The sequence below is a fragment of the Grampus griseus genome (assembly GCF_964374135.1).
Source record: "Grampus griseus genome assembly, chromosome: 11".
Taxonomy (NCBI): Eukaryota; Metazoa; Chordata; class Mammalia; order Artiodactyla; family Delphinidae; genus Grampus; species Grampus griseus.
Window position 1 is genome coordinate 50,550,056 of NC_139005.1, and position 26,701 is coordinate 50,576,756.

The window sequence follows — 26,701 nt, forward strand, 5'->3', positions numbered from 1 at the left end:
GACTTCACCTAAAGGTGTCTCAGCTAAAACGCAATCTTCTTACTTTCATTCTTGGTGTCATAGCTCCATCTTTTATTTTCATTCATCATTCTTCATTTTGATAATTTGACTTCATCAAAATTAATGAAGGAAGATCCTCAGATACAAGGAATTTCCACTGAAGAGCAACACAATGTCCAAATTATGCAATTTGTCAAATGATGTCATTATTCATTCACGTTTTTCAACAGACATTTATTGAGCATCTACTATATGCCAGGAACAGTATTCAAGCATGCTCCATTACCATACAGATCAGAAGGGTGATCAGACAAATAGATAAATCAAAACATAGAGTGGTAAGTGTTCTGCCCAAAGAAAGCACAAGGTGCTGGTTCAGGGTGAGGTGCGGGGACATGAGAAGGGGACTTAATGTGGCCTGGGAGAAGGTGTTGGGGGGAAGGTTTTTCTAGGATGATGCTCTAGGTGAGTTATGAAGGTTGAGATGTTAGCCAGGCAAAGGATGGGAGAGGGGCAGGTACAGTGTGCTCACGTGTGTATGACTGTGTGTATTCTATGGCGACCCACTCACAACCCCAGAGTTGATATGAAGATTATTTTAAGCTGAAAACATTTGAAATTCAACAGATGCAGAAAGAAGCCTTCTTGGAGCTTCACTTACATGACTAAAAGCAGAAACTTCTGGGAAATGAGGCTGCCATAAATCCCCTCTCCAGGGGGTTTCGTGGCCATGAAGAAGATAGAAAGACCACTCTCACCTGCCTAACCAAACATTATCACAGACTTTTTCATCTCTTGTTTGTTCTTCTAAAAACCCATTTGTCTTTCCTAAAGAAATTTATTTGTTCTTTCTATAGAAGGCTGTTCTTCCCTCTTTTTTCCCCTACTAAGTTAGGTATATAAGCCTCTAACTTTAACCATTTAGCAAGCTAGCTACTTCTTTTGTTAGTCTCTGTAGGCGTACAAATACACCTTATTTCTCCTATCAATCTGCCTTATGTCAGTTTAATTCACAGGCCCTCAGAAATTGAACCTAAGAGGGTGGAGGAAAAGTTTTCCTCCCCAACAGTTTCAAGCAAAGGAACAGCGCGTGCAGAAGTGTGAAGGTGTGAGAGAGACAAAATGCATCTGAAGAGCAGTGAGAGGTGGAGTGCAGCTGAAGCAAGGGAAGGGATGGGGTATGGTAAGAGGTGAAGCTATATTGCCATGAAGGCTGATCATGAAGGATCCTAGGTCTGTCCCAAATGCACCTTAACCAAGTAATAGGTAAGGATCACTGTTAGTACTTCAGGATTCTGAAAGGATGTCAGATATGACCAAAGTTAAAGACAAGTGCTATCTGCTACTTTGTATCTGACTGTATTTATAGATAGGGATCTGCAAACTTTTTTTTTTATTATTAACCCCATCAGTAAAAATATTTGAGCATTCAACTTCAATATCTGTTTATTTTTAATAAATTATATACATATACTACTGTAGTAAGACTTTACAAAATATAAAATGCACAAAAAAGGAAATTTTAAAAGAATATAGACATTATAATATTTTTCCAAACCCCAAGAACAGATCATATTACACCTCTTGGGGTGAAAGTTCCTCACAGTCAAGAATGCCTGCCTTCAGACATGCATCTAATTCTGAGTTCTTTTAAGGAAAATTCAGAAGATGAGGCAGGAAAAGTTTTCCAGAAGAAAAGCCCCAAGGAGACAGTAGTGATACCAGGTCCTGTAATCGCATTAGATTTTTAAGAGAGTGGTTCTCAGTAGAAGCTGAATTGATGCATAGGAAGCTTCTGGATATGTCAGGAGTTGATTTGTCTCCATATTCAGAGAGGAGAGATGATGTTAACATTTAGTGAACAGGTCCAAGGCTGGATGTCCTACAATGCCCAGCTCAGTCTCCTACCAATGAAGAATTATCCCACCAGGCGTTCATATATGTGAAATATTGATTTAAGTTATCTGAAACTTTAGTCTTACTCCATTTTACTTGTTAAACACACAGTATTTTTTTATATATATTGAGTATGCTAGTTTTTATTCTAACATTCATGCATACTTTTGACTTGTATTCACTTGTAAATCTTTTTTTATTCTAACATTCATGCATACTTTTGACTTGTATTCACTTGTAAATCTTTTTTCCTAGCTTTATTGAGATATAATTGACATGAAGTTTGTACATCTTGTATGGAATATCTTCTGGTCTTATTACTTCTCTTACATCTAAATTTATCTGACTACTTCAATCCCTCTCGTGTAGTTGGGTCCAAGTATTTACATATTGAAATTTATATCACTTCATTATGATTTACTTTGTTTTTATTTCTCCTTCATTTTACAGGTAGGATAATACACTGACTGCATAAAGAAAACTATGAGTGTGGGTAAATTTTATTTTCTTTTAGGATAGTTAAGTGAGGTGTTACAAAAATATTTATTATAAAAAAGAGACAATTAGGGTAGTAAAACTATTCTGTATGCTACTATGTTAGTGAATGCAGTCATTATACATTTGTCAAAACCCATGGAATGTACAACACAAAGAGTGAACCCTAATGTGAACTATGGATTTTAGCTAATAATAATATATCAATATTGGCTAGTCAATGGTAACAAAGGTACCACACAAATGCAAAATGTTAATAATAAGGGAAGTGTTAATAAAGGGGAAGTGGCAGGGGTGAGGGGGTATACCAGTGCTCTCTGTGCTTTCTGCCCTCTGTAACCCTAAAACTGCTCAAAACATAAATAAATTTTTTTTAAATAAATAAATTTTTAAAAGTTTAAAGGCAACACTGGTTCCAATTGGTTTGAGAACCACTGCTTTAAAGAAAGGCCTACTACATAAAAATTCAATTTTATATTAAAAAATTAGAGCAGATGATAATTGTTTTCCAAAAATATTCTTTGATTTACAAAAGGCTATACCTTGAGATTCTTTTAAATAGCAAGGGTCTCCATTATATTTAAATAAGATTCCATTTACCAACCTTCTACTTCCCTGGTATACTCACCAGGAGCATATCTATATCTAAAATGAGGAATAACTGTATGCAGACTTGTTTCTCTGTAGAAGACGAGACAAAATTAGGCAGTCTTAAAATGTCTGCTGCCAAAGTATAATGGCAAGAAGGGGAGGAGTCTATCGTTCATTTCCTAAAATATAAGCATTAGAGATGCACGTATTTCTCGGTACAGTCAACCTTTTTATGAGCATTTGCTCTACATATTAATCCATCTCTGAATCTGACAACTGAGTTGAAGCTGCCATTTTTCGCCTAACTTTGGCTGTTTTCCTCTGAGTAACAATACCTTTTTTTTTTCTTTTGTCTAAGTGATGGGATTTAATACTTTCATCAGAATGGGCTCGTTGAATATTCATATTCTGCTTATATTGTGCAGCAGCCACATGGGAAGTCGTAGTAGGATTTCAAAGCAGAAAATAGTAACTCTGATGAGAAGACTGTTATGTGTGGGTGTTTGGAAGTTATGAATATGAGATTAAACAAAGTAAATTCTATTTTAACGATCTGTGCAAAATGGAAATGTGATTTTAAGCAGATGGTTAAAAATATTATAAAGCAGTTTTATTCAAAGAAAATTACAGACATTTAAAAGTCCTGATTTATTTTAGCTTTAGTTTTCTTGAAAATTGGAGAAGAATTTGTTTGGAGGGGAGGGGAGCTAAATTATACAAATGAACATTTTAGAAGAATCATTCATTTTATTGTTCTCTTTTGCAGCTTCTCTCCCTGTGACTAGTGTCTTTACCTCTTCCTTTTCCATCTTTTCTCTCCTACTGTCCTTAGTATCTCTTGCATTGACCCCTCCAGGGCCTCATCTAAACTCATCTTTATTGTAACATTCTACCCTCTTCCCTGCCAGGGAAAGTGCATCAGAATGAAATTGGCAAGATCTTTTAACAGCTTGTCTTTACTACTCTGTTGCCAGAAAAGGGAAAATGGCTATTTATATGGTCCATTTCCACAAGCTGCTGTTAAATTATGGGCCAAGTTTCTTTTACAACAGTGGTTAATATTTCTTGATTGACTACCTGGCAGACTGCACTGGACTAATCCAACCTATGAGTGAATGGGATTTCCCTAGATCTGGGCAGGGTTCAACAGAGGCTTCACTTGGATATTCGGAAGTGGGTTTTTATTATTGACTTTTGTTTACACTAATTGCAGAGTGTGAGCTGATAGTATTGGGTTGAGTCATACGGCATTGCCATTTATTACGTCAAAAATGGTCAAATATCCGCACTGTCATATGGTTCAGCTTAATAGACAATAAATATTTGTTGATTAGAACTGAATAGACTATAGAAATCATTCTATAAAAATTTGAGGTAGTGTATCAGAAATACAGACACACAGTAAACCAATAAACTACAAAACAAACCCATTAAGAACAAAGAAATTCTCAATTAGCATAGGAGGTTTAAACAGGGAGGTAAATAAGACACAGATAAACACACTATAAGGTCCTCCACAATTACAACAGTTTGGTGTAAACTTGGAAGTTAACTTTCTGCACCAAAACAATAATGGCAATGACAAGGACAAGCAACATTTATGTAGCACTTACTCTGTGCCTGGCTTGGTGCTAAGTGCTTTATGTACATTTTGCATTTAATCCCTACGAAACCCACAAACCTATTAGGGAAATTATTATCCATCCCCATTTTACAGATGAAGAAGTTAAACGTTTTATTATCTTGAAGGTGAAAACAGTCCAGTTTCTTAGAGATACATTAAATTGAAAAAAAATCTTAATGTCATCGGCATCACTTGAGTAAATGTAGCAAATCTTTTATAAGGATGCTCTTTTTTTAAAATAGCTCTTGGGCCTTGGGCAAATATTCTCAAGCATAAGAATCACCGGAGGACTTTCCCCTCAGCCAAAATTTGGACCTTATGGGTCTTTGCTCCTCCAAGTATGGTCTTTATGACAAAATTATTGGCATGGCTTAGGAGCTTATTAGACGTGCAGGATCTCAGGTGTCACTCCAGAAGGCATCAGAACCTTATTTTAACAAGATTGCCAGGTGATTTGTATGCACATTGAAGTCAAGAAGTGTGGCTTTAAGTGTAGAAGAGCTCCCATGTGTCTGAATTCCAAACAGACTCCCAAGGTGATTCTGATGTAGGTGATCAAGGGTGAGCTCATACTTTATAAAACTCTGCCCCAGGACACAATACCAAAATGCAGTCCATGGAAAGCACTACTGCAAGCAATTTGAGAAGCTAAAGGGTCCAGAGTCAAGACAATGTAAGATATGCATGCACAACAGCTGGTGTTCTGATACTCAGGCTGGATCCAAGAATAAAACCTAGGATATTGGCCGGGCTTCATCAACTTTTTCATCCCAACGGGCAGAGGAGAACGTTTTCCTTATATGAAGAGGAGTAGCAGACTGGTCCACCTCAGACATGAAATTCTTAGACACTAAAACCATAACTAAAAAAATTGTGTCGATTTGGCATTGAGTCCTTAATGTGTTTGTATTTAACTTTTTAAATGACTTATATTATTTACCACTAGGACAAAGTGATGCTGCAGTAAGGTGCATGATTTATTTTGTGGCTGCAAGGCGCCAGGTACGTTCTCCTACCTACTCCCAGGGTTTATGATCAGATAATGAATTAACTTCTACTTCTGGAAATTTGGAGTGGTCCTAAAAGGAGAATATTATATAATGGAGTGGATTAATCTGCAGTATGGGTCCCACTTTCAGGCGCTCCAAATTTCTCACCACTTGCCCCTAAAGAATGACAGTGTGGCAGGGGAGGGGTAGGTTTTAGGGGGCAAAGTGCAGCCATCCCTGTTGTATAGCTAAGAAAACAGCTACCACAAGGGGGAGCAAAGTCACAGAATTAGACTCAGTTGACTGTCTCCCAAATTGGACTTTTTGGGGGCTTTCTGGATTTTAACTCATAGGCATTCTCCATATAAGCTTTGTGAGGCAAAATATGGGAAAGATAAGGATAACCTGAAGAGATAAAACTATGAAAAGAAGAACTGACTTGTGAATCACACTGATTGGCTGGATCAGAAGAAAACCATCAAGGGAAAACCATCGATCAGTCATACACAGTTCACTGTATGTGATCCTGCTTCACAAGTTTAAAGGAATCATAAGTTCGTAGGCAGAAGAACAGCAAATTGGGAAAACCCAATTTGGAGGCAAGTAGATGTGGGCTGGAATTCTGGCCCAGCCAGGACTTTACACATTTACTGAACTTTCCAGATTCTCTCTGTAAAACGAGGACAATAGTATTCACCTTGTAGGGTTCTTATAAGAATGTATGCAAAATGCTTTGTTTTATTTGGGACCCAACCTTCTACAACAATAAAATGGTGGCTTACTAATATTAAGACATTAACATTCAAAAAAAAGTTTATTGACGGTTTGTTGGGCACTATGATAGAATCAGAGATGATTAAGATACTGTCTCCAATTTTTAAATAGCTTTCTCTCCAAGATTAAAACTGAGATAACAGTAACAAAGATAACTGAGTAGGTACAAAGATGTGGTGTTCTTGTAATTTTTAAGGATTATCTCAGTAAGTGCTTATAACAGTCCCAGGAACTAGGCATTAACCCATTTTACAGATAAGGAGACTGAGGCCCCAAGAGATGCAGTAATTTTTATCAGCTCACTTAGGAAGCCACAGATATATGATTCACCTCTGGGTACACTGTCTTTGGGGCTTGTAACTACCACGGTGCTTTAGGTCTAAACTCAGCCAACAATTCATTCCCAGGGGCTGCATTCTCTGCACCAAGTTGTATTTCCCAAGTGCAAATATGAAATAAATCCCAGTAGCACCATGGATGGATGACATGAATCACATTTAGATTTGACTACAATTGTCGCCAGAGTGTGCTGCTTGCCTCTGGTCTCTCCACCCCCATAGCCAACTCATCCTTCCATGCTGCCAACAGTTATCTTCATAAAACATGTATGTGATCATGACCCTTCTCTACTTAAAAGGCTCCCTGCTGTCTGCAGAACTGTGTCCTAGAGCTCAGCACAGGAGGCCTCTCCCAGTTGGCCCTGACCTTCCTTCTCAGCCTCTGCTTTGGAATATCCTGGCTCTTCACGCTACACTCTTACATAAGACAGCCCCACGTGAAATTAGGGCAGTCTGCGATTCCGTAGTTAACCTCCTGTGTGGCAAAATGGAAACAAAACTTTTTTTTTTTACATTTTTTCCGTACATTCTATTCTGTCGTTATAAACTAAAAAGATTTGCTTAATTAAATTTTAAAAGGCCATATAATTTAAAACAACGTGCACACACTACCACTTGAAACACACATATATTTAAATTTTAAAAATATTTTTCACCTCCCATCAGAGATCTGGTATTTTAGAGGAGGGCATCCTGTAACTCATTTGCAATTCTCCCAGAGTAGGATTTTCCTTCTTCTCCGTGGAATGCAACACTTTCCCTCTCTAAGGTGGCAAACTACTTACTACTCACCCTTTAAATGCAGTTCAAATACCACTTCTGTGGGAAGCCTTTCTCCCCAAACCTCTTACGCAGGCCACTTTTCTTTCTTCAGGGCTCGCAAAGCCGGCAGTACCTCTCTTATAGCATCACAGTACCGCCTGTAATTACTTTGTAAAACAATAGACCGTGGGATCCTTTAGGGCAGGGTTCTACTTTCTGAATCCTTAGCTCTTACTTGGTGTTTGGTTCGCAGTAAGAAATTTTATCACTGGATACATGAATGAATGATTAAAGTCTCGAAGTCCCTACTCTTCTTTAGATCTAGCAGGGAAAACATTTGATACTGGACACGCCTTTGGACAAATCACTTTGGTAAATCAGGCCCATAAGATTGGAGAAGGAAGGTCCCAAACGCTAAATGTGTCCGTCAAAACCTGGTAACATCCTAAGTGTGACCTGTTTCCCCACCACGCCTTTCCCGCCATCCTAGCCCCCTCCAGCTGCTTCTAGGATGGGGAGAATAATGGTGTTCAAGATGGGTATTTTTCTCTGCCTGATCAAGCAGCTTAGCTCTTCTTTGATTCTTAACAGCCAAGACGTTCACAATTCAGTCTCCAGTGTTCCTTCTGGGGTTTGGAGTGACATCTTGGAGTGACATCCTCTTCTTCCATGGAGACATCCAAAGTCTGGATTTCCCCACTGTACACTTAAAAGAGCCCCACCACAGCGCTCACCCTCGGCCAAAGACAGACAGCCGGGTCGGGAGGGGTTTCCCAGCTGCTGGGGCTGCGCAGCTCGGGGAGGAGCTGGGGGCGTTGCCCACGGCCGCCGGGCTCGACGCGCAGGGCCGGGCTGTGGTTGGCCACAAGAGGCGTCCATCTTCCCGGACGAGCGCGGCGCTTCCTCACCGCGCCGGGAGGGGGCGAGGGCGGAGAAGGGAACGCGCTGCCGAGCCGACCCCTCCCGTGAGCCCTGCCCCGCCTCGCCGAGCCCCGCGCGGCCGCCCCGGCCGCTGCCGCCCGTAGCTCGCTCCCCAGGTGCCGGGGAGCTGCGGGCCGTGAACGTGCCGGCAACTTTGCGGCCTCCGGGGGCGCGGCTCCTCCGGGTGCGTGTGCGAGTGTGTCTGTCGCCGGCGGCCTCCTGGGGGCAGCAGCGGAAAGGGGGTCGGGGGAGAAAGAGGCAGCCTCGGCGCACGGTGGCCCAGGAGGCAGAGGCCCCGCGAGGCGCCGGCGGTGGAGACCTAAACTCCGCCGGGGCTGTGCCCAGGACGCGTTCTTACGGTGCGGCAGACGCCCTTGCGGTCGGCGCCCGGGACTTGCTTTAGGATCGCGATTCCTCTTGCCTGCCCGGGGCAGTAGCAACCGTGTGTGCCGACGGAGGAGCGGCAGTAGCATCCCCAGCCCGGGCGGGACCCCCGAGCGCCGGAGCCGGCGGCTGGAGCAGGAAGGGAGAGTCGCGACGCCCGCCCTCCCCGGCTGGCCCTGCCCCGCGCGCCCCGTGCGGGTTGCTAACAATGGTGCGGAGCGCCGGCGCGATTCCCGCGTCCGCCCAGCGGTCGTAGAGGAAGTGGACGGGCTCCGGGTGGGGTGGGCAGGGAGACGCCCCCCACCACTCGCTTGCTGGAGTTTGCTGGCGCGCCGGGCCTCTCCGGCCCCGAGCCCTGGGCTCCCCTCAGCATCACCGACGGCAGCTCGATCCGGAGAGTATGGTGCCAGCGCCCGGGTTAATCTAGTCCTCGGCTCGCTCCTTTTTTTCCTCCTCCTCCTCCTCTCCCTCCCCCTTTCCCTCCTGTCGGTGCTGCCTCTGGGTTCCCGGCGTGTGGGAGTACAACTCTCTGCCTCTCCGAGGAGACTGGTCGGTGACCCTCGAACAGAACTTGCCCGCTGAAAGCAAACCCAGAACAGCTGGATAATGTCCACTCCGAGCAGATTCAAAAAGGACAAAGAGATCATAGCCGAGTATGAAAGTCAAGTCAAAGGTAAGGATGGGAGCGGCTGCCTTGCTCCTTTTGTGTGCTTTCTTGTCATTGTGCTCCGGGAGTTGCATTTCTCACTTGGGGTCTGTGTTGGAGGGAGGTGGTGAGGGACAGCTAGAGCGCCTCGTTGAGCCACCCGGGGCTTCGTGGAAGCCAATCCCAGTCCCAGTCCCGTCAAGCCCACAGGGAGCTGGAAACCGGGTGGCTCTCCGCCGCTGCCAGGGCGCCCCTCCAATAGGGGAGAACTGGCTTTAACTTAACCACCTTCAGCCGGGCAACTTACATAGGAGGCAGGCAGCAGCAGTGGTTCCTGCCCAGTTATCATCACCGTCATCCTTATTATTTTTTTTAAACGATACCATTGTCACAACGTAATTTTTTTTAAGGAGTCATTTTTTGAAGTCTGGCTCCGAAGTGCTCTAGAGCTTCATTGAGTGCAGGCAATTTTTGACATTCGCACTGTTCACTAATTTATCAGGGCGAGTCCCGCTTTTATAAAATAGCTCGCTAAAAGCTGGGCAGTTAAACCAAGCAAGGACTAGTGGAATCTGACTCCTCCTTTTAATCTCTCACACTCACACGGGAATATTGCTTTATCATTTGTTGGAGGCCACTTGCATGTAAAATGAAGGTTTGAATATTTGAGTAGTAGTTTCCATCCATTTACATTGTCAGCTGATGAAGGAATCTAATTAAGGTTGATTACGCATTTTTACTTAACGTGCCTTGTGGTTTAAAAAATATATTTTCTCTCCAGTACAAGTATTTTGTGTTGCTGTTGAAGAGTTTAATAAACATATATTTGGGTTTTTTTTTTTTCCCTCCTTTATGGTCTCTCATGGGTAGCTTTTCCCATCCATTGAGACAATGGATGGAGTGTTGAGATCACTGCTGTTCTTTGGAATATTCAAAGCAAAGTTGATAAAAATTGCTTTGTAGACACCTGTGTTTGTACAGACACAATCTTATGAAAGGACTGCAGAGAAAGGCGTTCCTGTACTTGTCTTGGGAATAGCAGGAGCAGACTGGGGGTTCTTTTGTGTGGTCAAGTTGTGAAAATGCTTGGAGTCCTGTGAGAGGACCTGGTGGGGAAACCCTCTGTCAATCAGTGTGAATCTGGACCATCTCATCATGGCCAGAGACAAACACACTATGCAAGCCCAGAGACTTAAGTTTCCTTTAGGTTGACTCCAGTAATGGAGTTAAGATGAACACTGTTCAGGAAACACAGATTTTTATCTGCATGCAATTAAGATAATTTATACTTGTAGGAACTGGTTACACTGACATGGAAGTTATGTTAGCAGAGAAGTAATTATTTGCTTCGAGACAGGTAAACTTTCTAGTGAGCATAACCTTTCTTTTCTTAACGGTCCAACACAGCCAGAAGTCTTTCATACTGAGGTAGAACTCTTGTTCACAATCACCATTTCTCTGTGCGGTTTTTCCACATGGCTCTTTGTGGCAGGTCTTCAAGGGGTAGCAGTCTGGTTTTCCTGCTGCTTGGAGCACTGACTTGTAGAATGTATTTCCAAGTATTGGTTTCGGTATTTCTGCTCTAAGGTCATTTGTCCATGATCAAGTCTTTATCTGAAAAATATTCTCATGATTAATCTCTTTCAGAGTATGAATTTTATAGTTATACGCTTACTTATATGCTTTGAGGGTATAGGCCGTCTATATGGATTTAAAAATAAATACAATGGGGTCTTCCCTGGCAATCCAGTGGTTAAGACTCCATGTTTCCAATGCAAGGGGTGCAGGTTCGATCCCTGGTCCGGAAGCTTGAGATCCCACATGCTGTGGGGCACAACAACAACAAAAATAAATTAAAAAAATAAAAATCAATAGAATGGGATGTGTTGCAATGCTTAAAATGTGTCCATCAAATCCAATCCAAGGAAAAATCACAAACATAGTAAAAATTACTTTTGGAACAAATTCTGTCCCATAGAAAGTGATCTGTCTATTCCCTTCAACCCTCCTCACTTACCTGTGAGTCCTCAGGCTGCTTTATGGCTCTTTACTACACCCGACCTGCCCTTCTCATCAGAGCCTGTGTCCACACTTCATCTACTTCCCCTGTAATACTTACACATCCTGTGTCTAACCCAGATCCTTCTATTCATATGCAAATACGGGAAGAGGGAAATATCAATACAATGGAATTGGATCATATACACCTTGAATGGCACACATTCACCTGAATTTACTAGGCAAAATCCAGAAGGCAGTGGAAGAGAAATGAGTTAAATAGTTAAATAGAGCATGAGGCCCGCTGTCCTGTGCAGTGAGAATAGGTACCTTTTTAAGGATAGTTTCAGAGGTAGGATCCTGGTTTTCCGTTTCTTTTCCTGAGCCCCTCTTTAAAGGTGAGTATCTCACCCTGGCAGATGCTAGTCCACTGCTTAAAGGTAGGTGGTTTTGGAGCAACCAACTCTTTCAATTCTAACAGGTATTTCATCTGACGGTAAACAAAAGAAAGTGGCTTATTCTGTTGCTGGAGGAAAACCTAGCTGTGCTGGACTCATTAAGAGAAGCCGTTGGTCTCTTCCCAATGAATAAAGACGTAAATATTGGACTCTCTGCGTGATTTAAGTGTATCTGTGATACACTTAAATGTATCAAGAGTCATTTTTGATTATACGTGACTTTTTTACCTTCTGACTTGAATCTAACATTCTGGAGTATTGTCCTTTCTTATTCTCTCCCATTTCCCCTAATACCAGTTGCATTTATCTCAGAATTTCTGAGGTAAGGGTTTGATTTAAAAGAATGACTCCACAGATGTGGGATTTAGCCACTGTGGCTGCTTGCATGTGTTTAGGAAACAGACTTCATGGGGCTATTTTCAGTGTGAAAAGAACCATCCTAGGTGTAACGTGTAATTTTATGCTGTAATTTTATGGGTAAGACCATAAATGTATCCAGTTAGATGTATCATGTAGGGCGAGTCACTTAGCTTCTTCCTGGGTTTTGGTTTTCTTATCTGTAAGATAAGGAGTTTAGATTCAGTCCTAAGGGTCTTTGAGTCTAATTGAAGATGTCATGTCAGTTCACATTAATTATGCAGTAAAATTTTCAAGCTTTTTGCGTTTTCTCTTGGCTGCCCTGTCTTGAGGAGGGTTACCTTTGCTTTAACTTTTTTCATAATTCACAAACACTATGTATTATCTGATTTCTCAAGGAATTAAAATGTAATACCACAGAAAATACAGAAAAATAATAAAACCACGTTCAGAAAAGTAGAGCATAGAATTGTAAGAGGGGGAAGAATTGGGAATTATACAAGCAGTTAAAGGAATAGATAGGTTTAAATCGAGGACAAAAGGACCCCAAGCAATAATTTAAAAGATTAATGTGTTAGGTAATGTGTTAACTATAGGAGGAGAAAGACTGCTTCATGCGTGTTGGTCAACTTCCCAAAGATTTAGAATCCAGAGAAATTAAGCTCTTATTTGTGTGGACCCTTAAACAGCAAGATTGTCTGGAAAAGTGTATGAAACTCAAACCAGTTGACTACACTACTTTTAGCATCTCTGGCAAGATCGTAGCAAGTGGCTAACAGAAGTTTTGGGGATCATCTGTAGATTTTAGAGATCTAGTAATTTTTGAATTCTGCAGCAGAAATATTATGGAGCCCATGTAAAAAATATTGGTTCACATATAAGAGTCAGAAGAAACAAAAGACACATTTTGTGAGGTGGAACTCATGGATGGGAGGTTGTGTTTATTTTTAATAATGCGTGTTGTTAGTTGCTAAGAATTGACAGCTATTATTTGCAGTATTTTCCTGAGGATAATCTCATACTCATCTATGTGCCATACGTGCAGGAAGTGCCAAGAAAATCTGGTGTTTTTCAACCGCTCTGCTGCCTGAACTACAAATAGTACATTTTGGTAGCAGATGGAGCATAAGGAAATGCCAGTTCAATTTAATATGACCTCCCGTCATGTGATAGGTTTCAATAGGGAAATTAAAAGTGCTACTGTCACTCATAGGGAACCTGTGTCTACCTCTAATGTTCTTCATTTAACTTGCAATCGAAAACAACAATTTAAATTACGAATTAAAACTTTATAGCTGGGAAGGACTTTAAACATTTCCTGTCCAGCCCACTTCAGCGGTGCAAGGAGGCATAATGTCAGTTACACAAGTAACTGTAACAAATGTGGGACTGGAACCCAGGTCCTCTGCTTTTCGGTAACAGTGGTTTACTTTTAGATTCCTCACAAAGAAGAGTAGGAGATAGAACACTTACCGCTTTAGACTTTACATCCGTTGAAGGAATCATAGTTGGATGGACTAGAGAACGGCAACTCTGGTCCGTTAACAGGAGGAGTTAATTAAATTGATTAACCATAACTAAGTTGTTTTTTCACCAAGATCATTTCAAGAAACCACAATGCCCAGGCAGCAGCTTCACAAGGTGGTTTAAAGATCAAGGGGAAAAAAATATGGTGAATATGTACAAATGTAACGCACTTGAAATTTTGATCATACTAAGTGAAGCTACTGCAATAAGCCCTCTTATGTTGTCCAGAAAACCTGATTTGTTTCATGAACTTCAAAGTATCTTAAGAAATAGTTTTGGAGAAATGTTTAAGCAAAGCATGCTCCGAAATACAGTGAGGGTTGGAGTATGCTATGGGATGGTAAATCTGAGCTCTGTCTAGATTGCTTTGCTTACTCCTGTGCTGTGTGATGACCAGGTCAGGAACCTCACATCCTCAGCTCTGGTCCAATTTGAGAGTCTACTTTGTGGACTGAGCAGACCCTTTTTTATGCTAACTATTTTTATTTCAAGTTACATAACTGAGAATTAAGATTAAGAAAAAATACGGAGTAAACTGTATGTCTAATCACTCAGTCTACCTTTGTTTTAGTGGTTTGAAGGCAGAAGCTGGGAATAGAGACAGTTACTAGAAGACATTTTTAGTTATTTGAAGGTATTTTTATTCGTTGGACCCAAATTACTTTCTAATTTATTGACAACATATATATGCTCACCTGTTGGTATGTCAGGATGGGAAAAAAACAGAACATAGTGTTTAAGAGCAGAAACTGGTGTTAGCCATTCAGCCCTGCCACTAATAATATATTTGAGCCCTAACAGTCAACTTCTTCATCTGTAAAATGGGGATAATAATAGTACTTACCTCCTTGCCTTTGTGAGACTTCTGTGAGGTGATTTGTGGAAAGCCTTTATCACATGCTTGGCACTGATAAATAGTCTATAAAAATTAGGCCTTGTTATCTGTTTCATTTTGTTTTTCTTTACGTTTCAACTGCTTCTTGTTACATTCTGACTTAGATAAGCTTTTTGAAATTCAAATACATAATCACCAATCTGCTGCCTAAATAGCAAAAGTGGACGATTCTTAAATCATCCTGATAAAGCCCTCTGTACTTTTAGAATGGAGTGAGTTTCATGGTGGGATTAAAAAGGGATATGTGATAGGCAAACCAGAGAGATTCCCAGCTCCTTATAAGGTGGATTTTTTTTTTATTGTGTCATTCCTTTTTATCCAAGTACAAGTAACAGCTGAAAAGCACATTTCCTGGGCTGCCATGTGTTTGCTTACAACTTTTGTTTTACATTTTCTCTACCTTTAATGATGCCAAATGGAAAATGAAAACTGTAGTCCAATCAATTGATTTTATTTACCCATGGTGAAAAGGATTCTTATGATGTCAGATAAAGTCTCTGACTTAATATCATAGTTTTGAGCAAAATATTTTGTTTTAAAATCAATATAGAAATGAAAAATTTCACTTGTACCTGCTAATTTGCTTTTGCTTCATTTGAAAGCACTTTGATTTTTTTCCAGCTTTATTGAGATATATTTGACATATAACAGAAAGCACTTTGATATTAAAAATTATTGTCTAGGGCTTCCCTGGAGGCGCAGTGGTTGAGAGTCCGCCTGCCGATGCAGGGGACACGGGTTCGTGCCCCCATCCGGGAAGATCCCACATGCTGCGGAGCGGCTGGGCCCGTGAGCCATGGCCGCTGAGCCTGCGCGTCCGGAGCCTGTGTTCCGCAGCGGGAGAGGCCGCAGCGGTGAGAGACCCGCGTACCGCAAAAAAAAAAAAAATTATTGTCTATATATCTCCCACACCTCCTGGTATAGGGCTTCATTAAACATTAATTGAATGAATAGAGTAATTGTTTTGAATTATCATTCCTTTATAGTATAAACTAACATGGCGATCATTCAGAATTATCTACGGTGTCCAATGAAGTATTACCACAAAATTAAACTGAATTCAAATGTGTAAGTTACACACATTTAGAAAGTCACAGAGCTGGAAACAGTCAGAGTGTCCAACAATGGAGAATAGTTAACTAAATTCCACTGGGGAATGGTTAACTAACTTGTGCACATGGAATGTTATGGGGTCATTAACAGTGGTTTTTGAAGAACGTTTTATGGTATGGAGAAATATTTTATAATAATTGGGGAAAAGAGAGACCATTAAAAAAAAAAAAAAGCATGGTTAGGACAAGCTAAAACAGAGCTAAATTGATGTATAGGTACGTACATACACGTGTGTCAGCCATACTGGGTAGTGGGATTTCAGCATGAGGAGAAACCGTAGTTGGACCTCAGTCTATATGTCACCAACAAATGAAATAAAACATCACTCCCTCCAAGTCAGATGTTCTGTGAAGTCAAAAGTTTATAATTAAAGTTAACTTCGATGGCGGGGGGGAAAAAAGGATGATGAAATAATAATAATGAAAAATAATCGTAACAGCAGCTAACAGTTATTGAGCGCTCGGGGTGTGCCAGTCACTGTCATGGCTGCTTTGCATGGGTGGACTCAGCTTTCTATGTACATACCAAACTATAATGCGTGGTGGGAGGAGTTTCCGGTTATTTTTCCTGTTTGGTATAGGTTGTATTTCCTGTACTTTTGGACCTCAGTACATCCTCTCCTTGGTAAATTTCCTGGCCTAAGGCAGGAATCTCACTTTGAGACCCACCCTCCTTCAGGATGGGGGTGGGCCAAGGTGCATCCAGGCGAGATTGAACCTCTGCTGATCAGGTTTGTTCACAGGACAATTTCAAACTTCCTGTTTGCCTACAGCTCAGTGATATACTTTGGGTTTTTTCTTGCTTTGAATTCAGCTAACAGTTCGTAGGTTGGGGAGTGGGAGGGTGGGAGAAGCAGCCTCTCTTTTTCTTTTCTTTTCTTGGGTGAAATATATATACAAGTGGGTACGGAAAATTATTTACAATTTAATGCATAATAATAAAATGAATACCTGGTTAGTAGCCACCCAGGTTAAGAAATAGAACTTTAGCAGTGTCTAGAAACCCCCACATTGTCCCCTTTCTAACAGAGCTCTCTTCATCCTATTACCCCCTCAATAACAATTCTGAATTTAGTATTAATCATTCCCTTGTTTTCTTTAAAGTTTTATGATAGTTTTATAGTTTTCTTTATAGTTTTGATGTATGTTATATACATGCATCAAAAATACAGAGCCCTTTTGAACACATACCAGATTTTTTAATGATATTAAAGAATTGATGTTGGGCTTCCCTGGTGGCGCAGTGGTTGAGAGTCCGCCTGCCAATGCATGGGACACGGGTTCGTGCCCCGGTCTGGGAGGATCCCACATGCCGCGGAGCAGCTGGGCCTGTGAGCCATGGCCGCTGAGCCTGCGCGTCCGGAGCCTGTGCTCCACAACGGGAGAGGCCACAACAGTGAGAGGCCCGCATACCGCAAAAAAAAAAAAAAGAAAAAGAATTGATGTTAATTTTTAAAAATAATAGTATTTTGGCATGTATAACAAATCTTTATCTTTTAAATATATGTGCTGAAGTATTTGGGGATGGCTAAGATTTGCTTCAGTATAATCTGGGGGAAGGAGGAAGTAGGTGGGAATATGGGTAAAATAAGATTAGCCAGGAATTGATAATTGTTGGGTACATGGGGTTCATTATTTTATTCTCTTTACTTTTGTGTATGTTTAAAATTTTCTCTAATAAAAAATTTTCAAAGTAAGTATGCCTTCTTATGACTTCCATTTTTCACTCAATGTTATATTAAGATTGATCTACATTAATGTGTGTAGCTATCATTAGTTTACTTTCACTGATATATAGTATTCCAGTGCATGAAAATCCTGGAAGCTATTTATTCTTTATTTATTTATTCATTCTTTATGACATTTGGGTTATTTGCACTTTTTGCCATCATGATTAATAATAATATATAAAATGCTGTGAGTGTCTCCTCGTGTACATGAGTTTCTCTATGTATACTTGCTGGGTCATAGGGAATGTGCATGGTCAACTTTACTAATGTCAGACTTTTCTCTAAGTGCTTGGTAGTTATTCTCTTACCAGCAGTGAATGAGAATTCCACATCCTGAAAAACACTTAGTATGGGCCAATGTATTAGTTAAGGTAAAGGCTAAACTATAATAATAAAGAGAACCTTGAAAGACAATAACCTAAAAATGTAGAAATTTCTCACATAACAGTCTGGAGGTGTGCAGTCCAGGCTACCAGGACAGTTTTGCCTCCTTAAATTATTTGAGTTTTCTCCATCTCGTTCCTCTGCCATCACCTAGGGAACTGAACTTGTATGCCTGGTTGAAACTGGGTCTTAAGTATATCCATGTTCTGACTTACAGGAAGGAAAATGAGTCTTGAGGAGCATATGGCCAATGTGTTAAAATCCAGGCCAGAAATAATACAGAGAATTTCCATTCATTTAACTGGTGAGAACTTAGTCACAGGACAACAGCTTGCTGCAAGGGAGGCTGGCAAATGTAGTCTCCCGGGGCAGCCCTGTTTTCAGCTACAACTTCATGACCGTGAAAGGAGAGAACAGATTTGGACAACCAGTAGTCAGCATGAAGACAAGGTTTTCTGGAGAGGCAGTCTACTGGGGTAAAATGGTATTTTGGCTTAATTTGTATGTCTTTGATTGCTGATGAGATAGAGCATCTTTTCACATATTTAAGAGTCATTTGCTTTTGTCACTAAAATGCTTATTCATACCTTTGCCCATTTATCTGTTGGTTTGTCTTTTTCTTATTGATTTGTGCATTTTGTTTTGGTTTGGTTTTGGTATGTTCTTAATATTGATCTTTTGTCAATTATATCTGTTGCAAATATCTTCTCCCTGTTTGTAGTTCGTATTTTCATATTTTAAAAAGATATCTCTGAGAAGTTGCTCGTTTTCATTTGTTCAAATGTATCAATTATTTATATTTGGTGTTTAAGTAATCCTTCCCTACTCTAAGGTCAGAAAGATATTTGTCTATATTATCTTAGAAATGTTTTAAAATCTTGCTTTTGACATAAAAGTTTTTAATTTATCTGAAGTTATTTTTCATATTGTGAACTAGGGATATATTTTTAGTTCTTTTCATGTGGATGACCAACTTTTTTCATTCCGCTTGCTAAATAGTTTCTTCTTTTAAAAAGTAATCTAATAGCTACTTCTGTCTTGATCAGAGTTTCATGTATACATGTGTCTATCTCGACACTCTGTTGTGTTCCATTGGTTAATTTATAAATTCTTGCACATACCACACTATCTTAATTACTATAGCTTTATAATAAGTCTTATATTTGGTAGGCCAAATTCTACTTCCTTATACCCTTTCAGAAGTATCTTGGTGATCGTGGTCCTTTCTCTTTCATGTGCATTTTATTTATTTATTTATAAAATAGTTATTTGGCTGTGTCAGGTCTTAGTTGCGGCATGCGGACTCTTAGTTGCTGCATGCATGCAGGGTCTAGTTCCATGACCAGAGCTCAAACCCGGGCCCCCTGCATTGGGAGTGCAGAGTCTTAGCCACTGGACCACCAGGGAAGTCCCTCATGTGCATTTTAGAATCAGTTTTCCTTCCATGGGAAGCCCATAGCCATTTTGATTGAAACTGCGTGAAATTATAAAGCAATTAGCAGAGAATTGGCAACTGTATGTTAGATTATAAGTTCTACTTACCCATGAATATGAATATTTCTCCATTTATTTAGTTGTTTTTAAATATCTTACTGTAAAGTTTTATATTTTCTGTTTTTTGTTAGACTTATTTCACTTTTGTTACTAATGTTTATGAGATCTCTTTTTTTTTTTTTTTTTTTGCGGTACGCGGGCCTCTCCTCTCGCGGAGCACAGGCTCCGGACGCGCGGGCCCAGCAGCCACGGCTCACGGCCCAGCCGCTTCGCGGCATGCGGGATCCTCCCGAACCGGGGCACGAACCCGCGTCCCCTGCATCGACAGGCGGACTCTCAACCACTGCACCACCAGGGAAGCCCTATGAGATCTCTTTTAAAATTGTTTTCTAATTCTTTCTGGTATACGGAAATGCAGTTTACTTTAGCATATTGGTCTTATATCCAGCCACTTTGCTAGTTTATTATTATTTCAAATAATTTGTTCATATTTTGGTTAAAAAAATCTTATTATTTGCAAATATAAAGACAATTATATTTCCTCCTTCCAAACCTTACGGCTTTAATTTATTCTTCTATTTTTGCCCTAGGCAGAATTTTGAGTATGAAGTTAATAAACGTAGTGAATTGTCATTCTTTTCTTGTTCTGGATTTAAAGGGAGTGTTTTCAAGCCTCTTCTACCATAAAGGATAATGATTGTTTTCAGTTTATTATAGATATTCTTATCAGGTTAAGTTTCATGTATTCTCTGTTTACTTGAAGTTTTTTTTTTTGCGGTACGCGGGCCTCTCACTGTTGTGGCCTCTCCCGTTGCAGAGCACAGGCTCCGGACGCGCGGGCTCAGCGGCCATGGCTCACGAGCCCAGCCGCTCCGCAACATGTGGGATCTTCCTGGACCGGGCACGAACCCGTGTCCCCTGCATCGGCAGGCAGACTCTCAACCACTGCGCCACCAGGGAAGCCCTACTTGAAGTTTTAATCATTAATAGTTGGTTGAAAGCTATCCTTTTTTCTTTTTGCCATCTATTGATTTTTTAAAATATTTATTTATTTATATATTTGGCTGCATTGGGTCTTAATTGTGGCACAATGGGATCTTTCGTTGTGGCGCATGGGCTCTTCGTTGCAGCACACAGGCTTCTCTAGTTGCGGCATGTGGGCTGTGTAGTTGTGGCATGTGGGCTTAGTAGTTGAGACATGCGGGCTTATTGCCCCCGGCATGTGGGACCTTAGTTCTTGGACCAGGGATCAAACCTGCATCCCCTGCATTGGAAGGCAGATTCTTAACCACTGGACCACCAGGGAAGTCCCTGCATCTATTGATATTATTTTTTCTTCTTTGATCTGTTAATGTAATGAGAAATATTTACAGAGTTTCTAATATTGAACCATCTCTGTATTCCAGAATTAAACCTATCTTCATCATTGTATTATATATGTAAATAGTTGGATTCAGTTTGCCAATATTTAGTTCAGGTGTTTTTGTTGTTGTTTTTTGTTTTTTGTCTCTAAATTCTTGAATGAAACAGACCCATGGCTTTCCTTTCAGATAATGTTCTTGTCTGGGTTCATATTTCAGTTATACTAGCCTAACAGAATGCATTGGAGAGCATTGCTTCTCTTTCTATTTTGTAAAGGAGTTTGAAATTTTGGAATATTCCTTCTCTTGAAAGGTCGGTAAAACTGCTTATTTGGGCCTAGTTATTTTCTTTGTGTGAAGAACTTTTAACTGCTAATCAGCAGTTAATCATTAGTTTTACTACTGATAGGATTATTTATTCTTTATATTTCTTCTGAAGTCAGTTTTGTTAAGTTATGTTTTTCTAGAAATGTCTCTGTTTTGTGTAAGTTTTCAAATATATTGACATAATGTTGATGATAGTATATTTTAAAAATATGGGCTGATCTGTATTTAATTTAAAATATTATTGTAGGGAATTCCCTGGTGGTCCAGTGGTTAGAACTTGGCGCTTTCACTGCAGGGGCAGCTGGTCAGGGAACTAAGATCCTGTAAGCCATGCAGTCGGGCCAGAAAATAAAAATAAAAAATTATTTTAGAATATTTATTTTTGCCTTATCTCTTTCTTGCTGAATCTTAAAAGGGGGTTGTCTCTTTTTGTTGTTTTTTTTTATTGATTTCTGCTCTTATCTTTACTCTCATCCTTTAAATTTTCTTCAGATTTATTCTGTCCTTTATCTGTTTTATTTTAAGTTGGACATACAGCTCATTTGTTTTTATCCTTCTTTGCTACTGTAAGCATTTAAGGCAATAAATTTCTTTTCTAATGTAAATGTTATTTCTAATAAAAGCATCATTCTTAACAAAGGCATCTGTTCTTCTCCCCAATAAATATTCTCCCCTAATAAATATTTGTGATAGTTCCTCTTAGAGTACCATCTTTGCTTCATCTAGAAAGTTTTGATGTGTAAAGTTTATTAAAATTAACTTCTAAGTATTTTGAATTTCTTATAATGGTTTCTCCTTTGCCCCATGAGGTATATAGGAGTGTGACTTTACATTAAAAAAAAAAGCGAAGGGACTTCCCTGGTGGCACAGTGGATAAGAATCCGCCTGCCACTGCACGGGACACAGGTTCGATCCCTGGTCCAGGAAGATCCCACATGCCGCAGAGCAACTAAGCACGTGCACCACAACTACTGAGCCTGAGCTCTAGAGCCTGCGAGCCACAACTACTGAGCCCACGTGCCACAACTCCTGAAGCCCGTGCACCTAGAGCCCGTGCTCTGCAACAAGAGAAGCCACCGCAATGAGAAGCCCACGCACCGCAACGAAGAGTAGCCCCTGCTCGCCGCAACTAGAGAAAGCCCGTGCACAGCAACAAAGACCCAATACAGCCAAAAATTAATAAATAATTAATTTTAAAAAAATTTTTAAGTGAAGATATTTATCTTTTTTTAAAAATATAATTACTACATTGCAATCTGAGAGTAATCGTGTTTGAAATTAGTTGGGGATTATTTCCTCTTACTGTTCTCTGGAGGAATTCATGTAAGACTGGAATTATGTCACTCTTAAATGTTTAGTAAAGTTATCCAAGTTTAGTATTTTCATCAAGAAAAAAAATCTGTCGGGACTTTCTTGGCAGTCCAGTGGTTAAGACTCCGCACTGCCAATGCAGAGGGCACAGGTTCAATCCCTGGTCCGGGCAACTAAGATCTCACGTGTTGCGTGGCATGACCAAAAAATAAATAAAATTTTAAATAAGAAAAAGAAAAAAATCTGTCATTGCTTTCAAATTTACAAATTTTCTTTTTTTTTATGGCTGCGTCGGGTCTTCGTTGCTGTGCATGGGCTTTCTCTAGTTGCAGTGAGCGGGGGCTACTCTTCTTTGCAGCATGCAGGCTTCTCATTACGGGGGCTTCTCCTGTTGCAGAGCACGGGCTGTAGGCACGTGGGCTTCAGGAGTTGCAGCACACGGGCTCAGCAGTTGTGGCTTGTGGGCTCTAGAGCACAGACTCAGTAGTTGTGGCCTGCAGGCTCAGTAGTTGTGGCGCATGGGCCCTACAGAGCACAGGCTTCAGTAGTTGCAGCACGTGGGCTCAGTAGTTGTGACTCTAGGGTGTGTGGGCTTCAGTAGTTGTGGTGCGCAGGCTCAGTAGTTGTGGCTCACAGGCTCTAGAGCGCAGGCTCAGTAGTTGTGGTGCACCAGCTTAGTTGCTACACGTCATATGGGATATTCCCGGACCAGGGCTCAAACCCGTGTCCCCTGCATTGGCAGGCAGCTTCTTAAACACTGCACCACCAGGGAAGCCCCACAAATTTTCTAATTTACTAACATAGAATTGTTTATAGTATTGTATCTTTTTAGTCTCTGCGGTGTCTGCAGTTATACTTCTTTTCTGTTAATAACAATTGTTTGTATGTGTGCCTTCTCCTGTTTTTTCCTTGATTGACTTTGCCACAGGTATGTTTATTTTATTAGTCTTTTCAAAGAACTAGATTTTGCTTCTTTGAGTTACTGTGTTGTATGTTTGTTTTCTATTTTGTTAGTTTTTCCTCCTTGTGATTCCCTTCCTTTTACTTCTTTGTGAGCATTATTTGCTGATCCTTTTTAAAATTCTTATTTTCCAAGTTCTTTTCTTCTTTTCTAATGTAAACATGTAAGTAATAAAATTTTCTCTAAGTACTGCTTTACCTGCATTCTACAAAAATTTTTTTTTACATGTTTATTGTTTAATTTGGGGGCATAGCAAATGTAGCTCTTCTTTTTTTAATTGAAGTATAGTTGATTTACAATGTTGTGGTAGTTTCAGGTATTCAGCAAAGTGATTCAGTTATATATATAACTGAATATATATATTACATATGTAATATGTATATATATTTTCAGATTCTTTTCCATTTTAGGTTATTATAAGATATTGACTATAGTTCCCTGTGCTATATAGTAGGTCCTTGCTGTTTATCTATTTTATATATAGTAACGTGTATTTCTATAAATTTGTTTTTTAAAGAATCAATTTAATTTATTGAATTTATTTATTTATTTATTTTTGGTTGTGTTGGGTCTTCGTTGCTGCACACGGGCTTTCTGTAGTTGTGGTGAGCGGGGGCTACTCTTCCTTGCAGTGCGCAGGCTTCTCATTGCAGTGGCCTCTCCTGTTGCAGAGCACGGGCTCCAGGCGCGCGGGCTTCAGCAGTTGTGGCACACAGGCTCAGTAGATGTGGCTCACAGGCTCTAAAGAGCAGGCTCAGTAGTTGTGGCACATGGGCTTAGTTGCTCTGTGGCATGTGGGAACCTCCCGGACCAGGGATCGAACCCCTGTCCCCTGTATTGGCAGGTGGATTCTTAACCACTGCGCCACCAGGGAAGTCTCTATAAATTTTTATATGTAGTGTTTGTGTTACCTTTCAGTTCTGTGTATTTTCTAATTTCCATTATGTTTTTTTTCTATGACTCATAATCTGTTTAAAAGTGTGTTTTAAATTTTTCAGATATACGAAGTTATTTCATTTATTGTTTTATTACTGATTTCTAACTTAATTGCATTGTCATCATAGAACATCGTCTGATTATGTTGATCTTTTGAAATGTTTTTCTTGACCATGTTATTTAAGATTATAAGCCTCAACCTCTCCTGGCTCTTCCCATCTTCCTTCTCCTGCTTTCTATCTCTCCATAGCGCTCTTATCATTTGATCTGCTTTATACTGACCTTATCTTGTTTGGGGACTTTTAAAGTTCATTACTTATGTGAAAGCTGGTGATGTGATTAAAATTATATTTTAAAAATATTTTATCCAGCATTTTAGTTTCAACCTGAAAAGTCAGGTTCAAAATCTATGTCAGAACTACTGACATATATAATAAGTATGAGTTAAGACCAAAATGATAATGAATTTAAAGGAATTTGAATGGAAATGGTTTTGATGTTCAAAGAAAGATGATCCAAAATATTTAAATTTACTCTATTTAAATTTACTATACTGTAGGAAACAGAAGTCTAATATTCAGTAGTTTGTTTTTGGTTTTTATGGGGGCCCATCAGTATATTACATTGTTTTATTGAGATATAATTGACATATATTATAACATTATATGTCATAATAATGTTATAATAGTATATTAGTTTCAGGTGTGCAACATAATATTCGATAGTTGTAAATATTGCCAAATGAGCGCCACAGTAAGTCTAGTTAACATCCATCACTACACAGTTAGAATTTCTTTTCTTGTGATGAAAACTTTTAAAATCTACTCTCTTAGTAACTTTCATAAAATTATTTAATTTATCCAATATGAAGTTCTGTTTTAGCAAGAGAACCCAAAAGTATATACAGTTCAAGTTACTGGGAAGAATAAGTCTGTGTGTTTTAGTCCCTTGCTCTCCAGGATGCATCTCCAGGATGCTTTAGTCCCTTGCATCTCCAGGATGATGTTTATAACCCAAGATCCACACACTGAAGAGGATACACATAGATGAGAGCAAATAACATTACCCTAACAGTTTCAAGTTCTTCATATATAGGTTTATGTTTACGCGTGGAAAAATCCAGGATATATGGATTTTAGGGATGAAAATGTGTAGTGAGGATCAGTGAAAGGCTTTGATATGGGCAGAGCGTGAAAACATCCACACTTTTCTGAATAGTCTGAGATGCTGTTGGGAAATCTGGAGTTCTGCTTCTGTTGCTAATCATCCAGAGTCCTGTCTTTCCTTCTTGGAGTTTGGACTTTCGTTTTCTTGTGGAGCTGTTTCTACCATTTTATCCCTTGAAATTCTACTCGAAAGCTGGCTGCAGTGACCTCCTAGAAGAGGTAGCAGCACCCTCTAGCCTTGGCATCACAGCAGAATAGCCGATGCAGCATAAGCAGTATTTACAAAGGTTCCAGCAGTTCTTAAAGTGCTTGATGTCCCAGTTTCTGGGCTGTCACTTCCAACTCCTTCTCAACTGGTCTGTGGAAGACCTCTGGACTTTGGCCCTTTGCTTTTATTATTCTGAAGGTGCGGCTTACAAAAACAGCTCCCTCCCTCAGACCTCCAGCAGTTTAGAACAATAGGTGTCTGCTAATCTTATTTAAGTCAGGCACTTTTCACTTCTGAGGACGTCCAAGTTTTAGTCTGGCTGTGAAAGTAGCATGTTTGAAAAATAGAATTAAGCCTCCAAACATTATTTACCAAAGAAGAGAGAGCAGGAAGAAGTCATTCTGCTCATCTCGTTTTCCACGTATCATGGCGGTGTGGCATATTTTGATGTCTTGTCAATGTCCAGTGAACAGAAGTTCTCCTTGAGGATCATTGTTGGCGTTTCCTTGTGCTCGTATTGATGGTCTACACTTCTAGGACAGTTCAGTCAAATTATAACCCCCAAGCACCAGCAGAAATTCTGGAACTCAGAGCCAAAGGTGTGCCCATTGCTTCAGGGAGCTGCCTGCTCCTTGTCTTTAGGGGACAGAGAGATAAGGACGGGTAGGTAAAAAGAGCAGCTCTTTAGAAGACTGGTTCAGCAACCCTAGAACGTGGAGGAATGTTTTCTGGGCTGACCCCTGACTCGAATAATTTGCTCTCATTTCTTTGCTGTGCTCAGTTTTCACCTTTCTTTTCATCATTACAACAGTGGATGCATTCCCTGGTAAAAAAAAAACATGGAACAGAAAGCTGGTAAATTCCGAGAAATTAGAAAAGAGAATTTGTTAGATTTCATGTCCCTTAGAAAAGAGAGTTTTCTGAGTGCACTACTACAAAAAGAGAGAGAGGTAATAAATGCCTTTTCAAATGCCCATTCCATTTTTAATTGACCTTCCATTGCAATTATATTAAAAATGTTTATGGAAACTCTCAAATGTGTCACCAAAAGTATGT

General features: G+C 40.0%; 1 protein-coding gene across 2 annotated transcripts in view; it reads left to right on the forward strand.

The window, feature by feature from the left end:
- Positions 1-9,250: 9,250 nt before the first annotated feature.
- Positions 9,251-26,701, forward strand: part of SRGAP1 (SLIT-ROBO Rho GTPase activating protein 1) — a gene marked incomplete at its 3' end in the record, with an annotated part of 268,789 nt that continues 251,338 nt past the window's right edge. For both annotated transcript variants that reach the window (XM_082665120.1, XM_082665121.1), the window contains exon 1: positions 9,251-9,447. In XM_082665120.1, coding sequence (XP_082521246.1) covers positions 9,381-9,447 — 67 coding nt within the window. In that variant the 5' untranslated portion in view covers positions 9,251-9,380. The remainder of the gene's footprint in view (positions 9,448-26,701) is intronic.